This window comes from Chiloscyllium plagiosum, chromosome 18 (genome assembly GCF_004010195.1).
Source record: "Chiloscyllium plagiosum isolate BGI_BamShark_2017 chromosome 18, ASM401019v2, whole genome shotgun sequence".
Taxonomy (NCBI): Eukaryota; Metazoa; Chordata; class Chondrichthyes; order Orectolobiformes; family Hemiscylliidae; genus Chiloscyllium; species Chiloscyllium plagiosum.
In genome coordinates this window covers 64,812,431-64,826,379 of record NC_057727.1, presented here as the reverse complement: position 1 = coordinate 64,826,379, position 13,949 = coordinate 64,812,431, and the positions used below count along the sequence as shown (strand labels likewise).

At 42.0% G+C, this 13,949-nt stretch overlaps 1 protein-coding gene across 6 annotated transcripts in view; it reads left to right on the top strand.

Annotated features, from left to right (window-relative positions):
• pcbp4 (poly(rC) binding protein 4) overlaps window positions 1-13,949 on the top strand; it is a 52,048-nt gene that overhangs the window by 18,979 nt on the left and 19,120 nt on the right. For all 6 annotated transcript variants that reach the window (XM_043708497.1, XM_043708494.1, XM_043708496.1 and 3 more), the window contains exons 2-11: window positions 656-796; window positions 1,337-1,360; window positions 1,462-1,494; window positions 2,078-2,194; window positions 2,863-2,994; window positions 4,179-4,307; window positions 6,085-6,159; window positions 8,688-8,729; window positions 10,296-10,371; window positions 11,210-11,262. In XM_043708497.1, coding sequence (XP_043564432.1) covers window positions 656-796; window positions 1,337-1,360; window positions 1,462-1,494; window positions 2,078-2,194; window positions 2,863-2,994; window positions 4,179-4,307; window positions 6,085-6,159; window positions 8,688-8,729; window positions 10,296-10,371; window positions 11,210-11,262 — 822 coding nt within the window. The remainder of the gene's footprint in view (window positions 1-655; window positions 797-1,336; window positions 1,361-1,461; window positions 1,495-2,077; window positions 2,195-2,862; window positions 2,995-4,178; window positions 4,308-6,084; window positions 6,160-8,687; window positions 8,730-10,295; window positions 10,372-11,209; window positions 11,263-13,949) is intronic.

Here is a 13,949-nt window from a genome sequence, read left to right as displayed (position 1 = left end):
TCCGACCCCCCCCTCCTCCTCCTCCTCCGACCCCTCCCCCACGCTCGCCCCTCCTGTTACCCCTATTGCTTTTCCCAATGATTGAGCACACACAAGGAAACTGGTGGAATGCTTTCTGACCTCTCCAAATCTCAATTGTTCTGTAGTGGTGTGTGTGAAAGTTTGATGTCAATCTGAGGGAAACTCTGTGCTCCCAGTTGCCTATCATCGGCCATGTTAAAATAAGCTTGACATTCTAGTAAACAAGCTGTGTCCAGCAGCTGAAGGAGATCAAAAGGGTGTAGGCCTATACAGCTGCTCTGTCAGCTTGTAATAAACGAATAGCAGTTGTGTGAATCCTTAAGCCTCTGTTCTGGGTGTTAGACTAATGTTATTCTGGGTATTGTAAACACTTCAGTTAGTTGTGCTGGAGATAAAGGGCCCTGTCTAGTCCACCCAATAAAGGGTGTATCCTCCCCTGCCATGTCTCTAAATTTGAGGTTAGATGTGGTCCTCTCTTGACCACTGTCATTGTGATCAATGTGCCATATTAGCTCATTCAATGGGAATGGATCACCTAAATAAACTTTCACGTCAACCCGCGCTTTAATTCTGTTCCATCTTGCATTTCTCTGTTAATCTCAGCCTTTTATTTCAGAAGCTTTTCTTTTTACAGATTAGGAACGGTCTCTTGATGCTTGGTGACAGTTTGATGCCCCTTGACACTGAGGTGCAGACAACAATGGATCAAACGGATTATACTTCTGATGGAGGGCTACATGTTACACTGACACTCCGACTGCTCATGCATGGCAAGGTAACTGACTGAGGAGATGCGAAGGTCCACAAGTGCCCACACTCACCCATGTTTTCTATTTAGCTTCCAGCATCATCCGCTAACTTGTGCTGACTTGTTGCTGATGAGAGCACATGTGGATGAGGGCACTCTACCAAGCACAGTGCTTTTGGAATTAATTTGGATGGTAATTTGTGGATGTGGTACTGTGATGATATTCTAAAGATCATGTCTTCAGTTCCACACTAGTTTGATAAAGCTGGTAAAAGTAAAAACAGCTGTGAGACTGTCAAAAACTCAGTTGTCTTCCTCATCTATTTCAGACATACAATGTGCAACAACTTGGTTGACTTATAATTGTCCTGTGCAGTTAATATTGTCAACCAGTGGTTCATGATGGTAGCTGTCCTCCACTTTGGGCAGTCTTCAAATCTCCTAAATCGCTCTCCTTTTGATCCTGGTCCCTATATGGCATCACAAAATCCAGCTGACCTGCTAGGCTCTAAATACACTTTTTCTTCATCTGATCATTATTTTTTTTCTCCCCCTTTTCCCTTGCAGGAGGTTGGCAGCATCATTGGAAAGGTAAGTGCCCGTTTCGATTCCACTACATTGAACAGATTTATTTCTTGGATATTCCTGGACTGTCTTGATGACTTCACTTATCTCATGCTTTTATTTCATAGAAAGGTGATACAATAAAGAGAATGCGGGAGGAGGTGAGTCCTCTGTTTTTTAAACTTTCTTTAGTAGTTAGAGGCTTGGGAGCTCAACTGTTGGCACAGAGCCATGAGGGTACAGATTGCAAACCTCTTGTTGCTGGTAGTGCAGTGTTAGTCCTGGGCTGCTAGGTCTGTTGCATATTGTAGAGCAGCAGTGCTACACTTCAAGATGTAGGGCACCCTCTCTGGACATAAGACTTCTCGTCACCTGATATATGCACTGGTTAATCCTATCAATGTTAGCATGAAAATGGGTTTGTTGGGGTAAGGCCAGAGGAACTAACCCCCCCTTTATTGGTTCTCACTACCTGATTTAGATTGTCTTTTCATAACTACTTGGCTCGTGACCACCAACTTTTAACCAAAGATTTTAAATAAAGATAATTTTAAATAGAATAACAGATGTCGGGGAGTGCCTTTGCAAATTCTGACTTGAAGTTGGAATATTGTAATGGATACCAAAATGTGAGCTACAGGCTAGAGGAATTGGAATTACTTACCTGGAAGTGAGTCACAAGCTGGGATATTGTTTACTTTACACTGTTTATCCAGGTACATGTGTCCTGTTTCTTTTCTGTAGAGCAGTGCCCGTATCAATGTATCTGAAGGCTCATGTCCTGAACGCATCATCACGATCACTGGCTCAATGGAGGCTGTCTTCAAAGCATTCACAATGATCACAGGCAAACTTGAGGAGGTATGTGCACATTGTGTGTTGTCGTGTGAAGCAACCTGCAGAGTGGCTGGAATAGTGAGATGCAGAGGGTCTAGGACGTATGGACCTCTGCATGGGCTAACTAATTTAAACTGTGTGAACTGTGGATTCTGTATGAAGTGCAGATTTTTTAGTGTGTCGCTCAAAGAATGGCAGTTTGAGTCGCGTTTTGAAGTTTTCATGTGTGCATGGAACAGAACTGGTTCTCATATGCTATCCCTCATTGTCCTCTTTTCCTTCCTGTCTTGTTTTGGCTTTCAGAAGTTCAAATTTTGTAACTCTGATCTTTAAATCCCTCTATTTCTCTGTAACCCCTGCCACTCTGCTGAATTCTGTACTTTAAACTTCTATTTAAATGTAGACTTTTTCTTTCAGGTTTTATTTTAACAGCAGATGTCACATGCCATAGAATTGCCTCCTTATCTCTTTTGTTTATTCTTTCTATTACAACCCCCTCTAAATGACCATCTCGATCCAAGTTTACAGTAACATTCTGGAAAAGTCTTTGCAATTATGTGAATCACTTAATTATTGCACAAATCCAATACTAAGTATCAGCTGTTTTTCCAGTCCTTCCCTCCTTCAATGCCAATGAGCCATTGTTGCTAACCTTGTACACCATGATAGTTCTGTCTATCCTTTGGTTCCAGGATCTCAGTACATCCAGCATGAGTGATATTGCAAGGAGCAAGCCCCCTGTAACACTACGCCTGGTGATTCCTGCAAGTCAGTGTGGCTCGCTGATAGGAAAGGGAGGGTCTAAGATCAAGGAGATCAGAGAGGTGAGTCATTTGGGTAGTTTGTTGACCAGCACCAAATGTAGGAATCTGGCTGTAGCTGAGGACTGCTCATTTCTAGTTCTGTGCCGTCAAAGCAATTACAGAGGATTTGTTCCGTACTGATACTCCGTAAACTGATGCCAAGTCTAATAATAACTGGGTGCCAAGCAGACACAATATGAGAAAGAGATTGTAAGACACAAAAGTAATAGCAAAAGCTTAGTGTGATGTAACTGAAATTATATATTGAAGAAGACCTGGATTGTTTAAGTCTCTCACCTTTTAGAATGACCATGTTGATTTCATTGTCAGTCTAAAAGGTGAGAGGCGTAACAAACAATCCAGGTCTTTTTCAATATATAATTTGTTACATCACACTGTAAGGTTTTGTTATAAATTGTGTCTTACAATCTTATTCTCCACAGCCACCTGATGAAGGAGCAGCGCTCCAAAAGCCAGTTCTTCCAAATAAACTTGTTGGACTATAATCTGGTGTTGTGTGATTTTTTAACTTTGGATATCTCTGTCTAACACCGGCGTCTCTAATTCAGGTAGAAAATAACACAAGGGCATCAGAATGAACCAGATTATTGCTGCTCTCCCCATCTCCTTCATTGAGATTTAAGGGGAGTATTAAGAGGTGTCAAAATCATGGGTTCATGAGTAAGTAAGGAAAAAATATTCACTGTTGGTTTGAAGCAGAGGACCCACTCTTCAAAAGAAGCAGGGTGGAGTTCAGAATTTTTACCCAGGAGTTGCTATCTGGATTTAATTTCCTGAAAGGGTGGTGGAAGCGGATTCAATAATTTACAGATGTGAATTAGATATGGAAAGGGAAGAGATGCAATGGGAAAAGTGTTGGTGTAATTAAATAGTTGTATCAAAGAGTCAGTGCTGGTATCGTGGACCAAGTGGTTTGCTTCAGTGCTGTCAGATTCTTTGACTGCTGCCTGATACAGGGTGACAGTTCTGTTCTCCCATTTCCCAAGAGGGTCCAAGAAATTAATTCAGGATCTGTTACTGGTAGAAATGAGGAGTTGACACCAGAGCCCATTAAAAGGAGAGAGCAATGTGAGATTTGCTGAATCAAAATACCGAGATTGCTGTTCCTGCCAGCCCAATATTCTGATGTGTGTTTGTGTTAGAATGTTTGTTTTTAAAAGAGCTCAATTTTCTTGTTTCTACAGTCTACTGGAGCTCAGGTCCAGGTAGCTGGAGACTTGCTGCCGAACTCGACTGAGCGTGCAGTCACCATCTCTGGGACCCAGGATGCCATCATTCATTGCATCAGGCAGATCTGTGCAGTTATTCTGGAGGTAAAATCATATCTTGGAATTGGACAGGACAGCACTGGTTTGTGGCAGAAGCCTCCTGCTTGCTGACCTGGGCGATCTTTAGGAAGTCGTGCAACATTGCAATTGTCTTGTGCTTCTAGGTATTTTAACTTTTGGGAAGGAGAAGCCCTAAAGAATGGGAAACCGTTTGAAGTGTTATGTACCTGTTCTGTGACTGGCGTGTTTAGGACAGCATGGAAGAACCTTGCTCTATCTAACTCTGTGCTGTTAAATGTTCCAAGAGTATTTGATAGAACAGTGCAGAAAGAGGTTTACTGTATCAAACACATTGCTGTACGTGACTTGGGAGTGTTTGGGGACAGTGTAGAGGCAGCTTTACCTTCAGTTTAAGAGTAGAGGGAAGTTTACTTTGCAATATGGTGCTATATCTGCAAGGGAGTGTTTGCTGTTACTTGGTGCCTGATCTTGTTGTGTTCTATTCCCAGCAGTAATATTACTGGTGGAGTGAAACTTCCCTTTAGTTTGGGAATTTAAAGGGCTGAAATAATCTTGGTCTGTAAAAACAATGGAATGGTTAAGAAGATGAATTGAGTGGAACTTTCTACAAGCTGAGGCCAGGTCAGAGAAGTATCAAATACAATATAAATTAAGTCATTACATACGAATTGCTGATAGACCAATTTTTGGCACAGCGCACAAAGATTCAAAACTGATATACAGATACCTAACTTTCTCTTTTAAAAACCTAATGGGTTGGAGGAGAAAGGGTTGAAGAAAGATACAGCTGGAAAAGAATGAACTGGTGTCAGACTGCAGTGACTTCTGATTCTGGTTATTGTTGGAATGCAGTTGGAATTCTGTACCTTCAACTTGAGGAGAATGAAGAGAAAACTCAGAACTGAGGTGGCAATGACTTAAAGAAAGACTAATAGACAGATGGGAAAGATTGCAAGATGTAGGAGCAGAATGAGGCCCTTTGACCATCACATCTGTTCCATCATTTGATCAGGGCTGATGAATTTTTCAACCCCATTCTCCTATCTTCTCCCCATAACCTTTGATTCCCTTACTAATCAACAATCTACCTCTGTCTTAACTATGCTCAATGACTTGGCTTCTGCAGCCATCTGTGGCAATGAGTTCCACAGATTCATCACCCTTGGCTGGAGAGGTTTCTCCTCATCTCAGTTCTGGAAGGTGGTCCTGATGAAATTAAGTTTTGGAAGCTGGAGTTGGGAAAGATGTTACCTCTGAAATAAAGTGCTGTTTTCAGTGTGAAGCCCTGTCTGCTTTGAAAAGAGTTCTTAAGCTTGGGTCTTTCTAGATAGTTCCTTGCTGGGGTAAAAGGTGGCTTTGAGACAAAATTAGCTTTAGTAATGGAGGAACTGCAGACTGAAACTGCTAAGAACCTATTTGAGACTAGACTAAAGCCACCATGTTGCAAAATGCAGATATTTCTACATTAGAATGAGCCAATCTCTGGTGCTGTGCCTGGAAGGTAAACACCTACAGGCAGGCTTGAGGTCTGTGTCCTCTTATTCTGTTGAAATCTTTGCATGGTGACAGGGATCACTGCCTTTTTCATGGTCTATATGACTGAGGGTGGTGTTGCTCTGTGGTCGAGTCTATACAAGAGGTGGATAGATTTTTGAACACTAAGGCATTGAGGTATACTGAATACATGAATAAAGTGTTGAGGTAGGAGATTAAATGCAAAACAGGCTGATGGGGCCAAATGGCCACCACCTGTTTTTGTGCTGTTATGGTACTAATTATTGTTTTTTTTTGTTCTGTGTAGTCTCCACCCAAGGGTGCCACTATTCCCTACCGTCCCAGTCTTGGACCTGGACCAGTTGTGTTCTCCGGTGGGCAGGTAAGTACGACTGGCACTTGACCACCAACTCCTGGTCTACGCGTGTACCCATTTCTTCTTCCCTTACTAACAACAAAGTAACCTGTGGTGTCACCTGGAGTCAACTTGAAAGGTGACCAGATATATCTCAGTGGACTCCCCCTTCCTTTTTAAGACAGAACTCAGGTGCTGCCTAGGCAAGAGGTTCATGTCTTGACGCAAGATATTAGGGCACAAACCTTGATCAGGTCAAGTTTGGGCATGAGGGAATAGCTGCAGCAGGTACTGATGGCATAGTCACTCATGCACAAGTTTGGGATCTACACAGGTTCAGCAAATGAAGTGGGATTTGACTAGTCTCTTGGATGATCATCCTTTAACTGAGGCAGAGTGATCAATCCAAGATCGGTTGAAAAACTTCAATTTTTGATAGGCGAACCTTATTTTGCATTTGTATGAAAATCCCTCTCTGCTTTGAGGTGTTGACCTTTTTTAAATAGCCAGAGTAATAGTTGAATTTAGGCTTCAATTTTTATTCTTAATCTGTACAGTTGTGTAATCATGTTCAGACATCATTGAAATTGTGTTTGCCCTGGAACTGACTCCAGTGTAAGATTTCCACTCTGAGTAGTGTACCAAGTCTGCTGGCTTCCTTCTGATTCTGTGAAAAATGAGTGTCACCTGATACTGAATCATCAGGTATCTAACCTCACTCTGTGGGCTAAGATTTGTTGTGTGCTCTGCACTTGCAATGCTCAATTTGTAAAGCTGGGGCTTAAGTGGCATCTATTGGGGCGGGGGCTTTTTCAATAAGTGCTTTAAGTAAACTGTTTGTATGATGGCCAATTCGCTTGTTTTGTAGTTTAATTGGAATCCCTTCCTTGAGAGTTGAGACTTTAGGGAACAAACAGAAGCTGGAGAAGTAGGGTGAATTAAAATGAGCAATTTAATTTGAAGTGTTTGAGGCGGTTTTTTGCCACTCTGATTACTCTCCTATTGCAACTGAATTTTGTGCTTTAAATATAAAGCTACCTGCTGGTCCGTACTGTTGCATTTGACAGTGCCAGGTAACTTTCATGCTCTGACCTAATGCCCCTCACAACTATGGATGAACGGTAGTGGTATTGAAAAACACATTCAGAATTGCAAGGTTTGTGAAGGTTTGTAGCTCAGGTTGAGGTTTAGGGTGTAGGTTTGCTCACTGAGCTGTAGGTTTGATATCCAGACGTTTCATTACCTGGCTTGGTAACATGATCAGTGGCGACCTCCAAGTGAAGCGAAGCTGTTGTCTCCTGCTTTCTATTTATATCTTTCTCCTGGATAGGGTTCCTGGGGTTTGTGTGATGTAATTTCCTGTTTGTTTTCTGAGGGGTTGATAGACGGTATCTAGATCTATATGTTTGTTTATGGCGTTGTGGTTGGAGTGCCAGGCCTTTAGGAATTCTCTGGCATGTCTTTGCTTAGCCTGTCCCAGGATAGATGTGTTGTCCCAGTCGAAATGGTGGGTTTTTTTCATCCATGTGTAGGGCTACGAGGGAGTGAGGGTCGTGTCTTTTTGTGGCTAGCTGGTGTTCGTGTATCCTGGTGGCTAACTTTCTTCCTATTTGTCCTATGTAGTGTTTGTCACAGTCCTTGCATGGAATTTTGTAGATGATGGTTTTGTTCATGGGTTGTACTGGGTCTTTAAGTTTGTTAGTTTTTGAGAGTGTTGGTGGGTTTGTGTGCTACTAGGATTCAGAGGGGTCTTAGTAGTCTGGCTGTCATTTCTGAAATGACTTTGTATGGTAAGGTGGTTAGGGTTTCTGGCTGTGTTTGGTCTGCTTGTCATGGTTTGTTCTTGAGGAATCTGCGCACAAACCCCAGGAATCCCATCCAGGAGAAAGATATAAATAGAAAGCAGGAGACAACAGCTTCACTTCACTTGGAGGTCGCCACTGATGATGTTACCTAGCCAGGTAATGAAACATCTGGATATAAAACCTACAGCTCAGCGAGCAAACCTACACCCTACATATTCAGAATGTTAGGACATCTACAGGAAATACCTTTTGAAATGTAGAGTTTTGTGCAGTATAGGATGTTTGATTTGTCTATTTGCACATGACAATATCTAATAAACAACAAATGTGTTAATGAGCGCATAATTTGCTTCTGAATCCTTCTCTGCTCTTGAATCCACAAATAGAGGGCAAATAGAACTTGCTTTAAGGTATGAACTGAAAGACAACACCTTCAACAGTACAGCACTCGGAACAGTACTGGAATGTTTAGATTTGTTTTAACCAGTTCTCTAGAGTGGGACTTGAATTTTTATACTGCCAACTAAAGTTGTGCTGTGTAAGATTTTTATTTATGCCACACTGACCTGAGTTCTACATTTTCATTTAAAGTATAAGAGTCAGCTGTGCCTCAGTTTTTCTGGTAACTTTCAGAGCTTTTGGGGTGATGAGGGACACGAGCCCCTTAATTCTGGCTAGATTGCTGATTCTATCATAGCTGTTAGGAAGACATATTCAAACAGTGCTTTATTCTGTAAAATTCTCTTTCAGGCCTACACTGTCCAGGGGCAGTTTGCAGTCCCTCATCCAGATGTAAGTGAAATTCAAATAATTGTAGCTTATTGTACAGAAAACTTTGTATTGAGAACCAGCTGGGAATGAGGATCTGCTCAATTAGTTGTCCCTTCCCCTCTCTCCATGGGGCCTTTGGGCTCTCAATTTAAACATGGAGCTTCAAACTACTCATTGTGGGTGAATACACAGCCCTAACCCTTTCCTGGACAGTGTATTTGTCCATTCAGTCATTGAGCAAGCTGCTGCTGGGTCTGCTGCACGTCTGATCAAGGAAGTGACCATTTATGGAATTCCAAGCATTTATCTTGTTAACTAATCTCTTCGTAGGATGATCAATCATATTTTGTACTCTTCTGTACGCACGAGTGCACACTTGTTTGTGTTTGCTGTCAATTATCCTGAGAACCAGGATGGTCATCTTGGGTGAATGTCAAGATTTGTGACTTCCTTCCACAGTTGAATAGTCTCATTCATTGCCAGTAGTCTCCTTTTAGCCTCTGGCATCCAGAGTGAGCCAGCAAATTAAGGGAAGGCCGGCATCAAGAGAACAAAAAAAATCCACACAATGCTGTCCTTTTGAGGAGTGAATTCCATGGGCCCACGCTTTCATTCACAAGCCCTGTCAAATCAAATCCCTGCTTTCTTTCCTCTACAGCTGAACACCATTCCCAAAATGACAATTTGTCACAAGCTTTCATCTTTGAATAAAGATTTCTATTGAAAGGACCGAGCAGAGGAGGAAGGGCAGCCCAGATAGTTGGACACTTGATGCTTTTATAATTGGGCTGTTTTTATTTGGACTCTGGCACACTGCTTTCTCTGAATCAGAGACAAGCTTCTAGAATCCTGCAGCAACTAGACTTAAAAAAAAAAATCAAATATCATGCTTTGGCATTTGAGCCTGAGGGCTGAATTTGTACCTGGTATGGGCTAGGAGTCTCCACTGCATGGCTTTTAAGGGTCTCTTGTGGAATGAGTTTGATGGATTCAGCCCACTGTCACAATACTGCTTTTCATTGCCAGATGGCACGGAGAATCCTGATTGGCTCTGTTGTCAATTCCTATACTAGCAAAGAAAAAAATACTTCAGTGACTAGGCCTGAGGCCTCTTTATTGGTTAGAATAGAGAGAGGATTGAGCAGGAAAAAGTCCACGGTTTAAAATATCTTAGTTAATTTTAATAATTGGTTATTCCATCTTGTACTGGAGTTCACTAAGATCGGTTAGCTGACTAACCGGAATAGCCTAAGTGGGTACTGTTGCAGGGAGTGTTTCTTGATGCCACATCTCAGAGAGCCCACTAAAAAAACCAGACACATCAGCTTTAAATGGAGCAGTAACATCCTCCTGGCCCCCATCCCGCTGCCACCACCTGGGCAGGCATATTGGTCCCCTCCTGTTTCAAATGCTGGGAGCCTATCTCTCTCTCGGGATTCATTGCGCACCCATTCTTTGTGCAAAGCGGTAATGGTGTTGAGTCGGTAATGCATGTGTTTAAAAAGTTTGATAATGAGATAGTTGGAAGCTGTGCATGCTACAATCATGATGCTACTTTTAATGGTTGGTATTTGGTTGATGTTGCAGCTCTCCAAACTTCACCAGCTGGCTGCACAGCATGCTTCCTTCAACACCGTAAACCAGTCATCCTCTTCATTTACAGGTATGTATTAAAAATGGTTGGTGTGTGGGCGGTAACTGTCCTGACAGCACTGGGTATTAGAGTGGGATTCTAACAGTATTGTTAGTACAGAGCATTGGAGAGAGTGGGGCAGTAATTGTCCTCTAGTACAAGTATTATTGAGTGTGGGATAAAAGCTGTCCTGACAATGCAGAATGTTAGAGATATAGTAAATGTCTTAACGGTTCTGTGTAAAACTTGGCATTTAAGACAGACTATAAATGTATTAGTGTAAAATTATTTGAAATATTGTTAAAGTTTTTTTAGTTATGCTGATAGGTTATCTGGTAGAATGGGATTGGGCATTAATGGATGAATGAGAAATAGTTGTTAGGAGCTATGTGGAGTTGAAGGGCTTCTTAAATCCAAAGACCTTTTAAAGAGTCCTTTGTTACGAATGTGGGGTGCATTGTATGTGGCCAGTTTTTGGTGACAGTGCCTTAAAACTCTTTTGCCCTTATTATTTCTGACAATGAGGCTGGTGGAGAACCTTGGAGGTTGCAAGTCTGCAGCTCGGTGGAAATGTTGATGGGTTGTTAAGATTTGAGTTCTGTCAATTTACTGTGAGCTAGGAAAACCTAGCTGAATTTGAATCTTTCCTCTGGCCATTAAATAGATTTGTGTTCTGCCACTGATGGATTGAAACTGCGCTGCATCCTTCTTTTGAGTGGTGTGTCTAAATAATTTCTGTTTCTTCCTGTCTGCTCCCTGTTCCTACTTAGCTTTCACTTTCTGTCACACGTTTGCATGCTCTCATTCTGTGTATGGCTGCATTTTCCTTTGTCCATAGCATTAATTGGTTACTACTTTCCTCCTGCAGGTTTGGACAACAGTGGTCAGGCTACATCTCAGGAGCTATTGGTTCCAAATGATGTAAGTAATCATAAAATCTAAGGAAAAGGAAATAACACATTTCAGCCCCTCAAACTCTGCATTTGTTGTATTCTGCAATTGTTCGTGGAGTATGACTGTCTATCCAAAAAGTTTCAGTCACTGGTTATGAGCTTTTGGGGTCCTTGCATGACTGATGGGCCTGGGGTTTTCCGTTCTTGGAATTGGTCCATGGCTCTGCATTCAGTAAAATCATGACTGTTGTGATTGGTTGTGATCTTAACTCCACTTTCTTGCCCTTTTACTCATTTCCTTATTGATCAAAAATTTACCTAACACTGATATTTGATGACTTAGCTTCCATCGCTTATTGGAGAAGTGAATTTCAAGGACAATTCATCCTCATCTTTGTCTTTAAGGGGTTATCCTATATTCTGAAACCATTTCCATAGTTCCAAATACCTTGACAAAAGGAAAGATCATATTCACATCTACCCTGTCGAACCCTTTAATAAACTCTTGTATTTAAATAAGACCACCACTCATTCTTATCTCCACTGAGTAAAGGCCCAACCTGCTAAACTTTCCCTCAAAACAAGTCCCTTCATCCTAGGAATTGGTCCTGGTGAACCTGCTGAGTTGCATCCAAGTCTTTTGCTTCCTCAAGAAAGAAACCAAAACTGTGCACAGTAAACCATGTGTCCACAACATTCTCGTTGCCTTGCTATACTGACATATACTTTTTTTCTGATAGACTCGCAAGGACATCCAGGTTTCTCTCTTGATTGATATAATCTTCCATTTAAATAATAATTATTAGCTTTTCTGTTGTTCTTATCAAAGTAACCAGTTCATTTGGAAAGAAGGAAAGAACTCCAGCAGAGAATCGGGAGAGCAAGAAGGGGTCATGAAATGACTGTGGCAAGTAGGGTTAAACAGAATCCCAAGGCATTCTGTACATTTAAAGACAAGAGGATAACTAGGGAGAGGGTAGGACCACTCCACGATAAAGGAGGCAACTTCTGCTTGGAGGCAGAGATGTGGGCGAGATCCTAAATGAGTACTTTGCATCAGTATTTTCCCAGGAGAACAATATGGAGGACTGTGAAATTATTGTGGCGCATGATATACTAGAGCATTTTGAGATCAAGAAAGAAGTGGTGTTGAGTCTCTTGAAATGCATTAAGGTGGATAAGTCCCCCAGGGCCCCACGCTGTTTATTGGGAGAGGTAAGAAGAGATAGCTTCGGCCTTGACCAAGACCTTTGTGTCATCGTTAGCCATGGGAGAGATCCTGGAGGACTGGCGAGTAGCTAGTATTCCTTTTGTTCAAGAATGGGAATAGGGATAACCCAGGAAACTGTAGACTGGTGAATCTCTCGTTGGTGGTTGGGAAGCTATTGGAGAGAATCCTGAGGGATAGGATTTATGCACATTTGGAAAAGCATGGCCTAATTAGGGACAGTCGTCATGGCTTTGTGTAGCGTAGGTCATGTCTTACTAACTTGTTTGAATTTTTTGAGGTGATGAAGATGATCGTTGAGGGTAGAAGAATGGGTGCTGTCTATATGAATTTTACTAAGGCTTTCAACAAGGTGTTCCTCATGTAGGCTCATCCAGAAGATCAAGATGCGTAGTGACTTGGCCGCTCAGATTCAGAATTGGCTTGCCCACAGAAAGCAGAGGGTAGTGGTGGAAAGGTGTTTTTCTGGCTGGAGGTACATAATGAGTGGTGTTCAGCAGGAATCTGTACTGGGACCCATGCTGTTTGTGACTTATATAAATGACTTCGATGAAAACGTAGACAGGTGGGTGAGTAACTTTGCCGATGACTCGAAGATCAGTGGAGTTGTGGCTAGCATGGAAGGTTGTCAAAGGATACAATGGGATATAGATCAGTGGCAGATATGGCAGATGGAGTTTAATCCAGGCAACTGAGGTATTGCACTTTGGGAGATCAAATGTTAAGGAAAAATATACAGTTAATGACAACATTGATGTACAAAGCGATCTTGGTGTTCAAGTCCATAGCTCCCTGAAAGTGGCCATGCAACTAGGTTGTGGTAAAGGAGGCATATAGCATGCTTGCCTTTATTGGTCGGGGCAGGATGTCATGCTGCAGCTTTGTAAGGCTTTGGTTAAGCTGCAGTTAAACTATTGTGTTCGATTCTGGTCATATTACACATGAAGAAGAAGAATGAGGTCTTTGGGGTGGATGCATAAGAGGTTTACCATGATGCTGCCGAGATTAGAGGGATTGAGCTATAAGGAGAAGCTGGAAAAATTAGCCTTTCTATGGAGTGGATAGGCTAAGAGGAGACTTGATAGAAGTCTGTAAAATTGAGATGTATTGATAGGGTTGACAGTCAGAATCTTTTTCTCAGATGAAATGTTTAATACTAGGGGGTATGCGTTTAAGCTGAGAGGGGGAAACGTTCAAAGGAGATATGAAGAGCAAGTTTTTTTTGTGGTGATGTCTGGGGCACACTGTCAAGAATGGTAGTGGAGTCAGATACAATAAGGACGTTTTTAAGGGGCTTTTAGTTGAGCACATGAATATGCAAGGAATGGACGAATATGGACCCTGAAGGGCAGGCAGAAGGGATTAGTCTAATTTGGATCATGTTACGTGGAACATTGTGGGCTGAAGGGGCCATTCCTGTGCTATGTACTGTTCTATGGTCTATGTCATTGAGTCATACAGCATGGAAACGGACCCTTCTGTCCAAC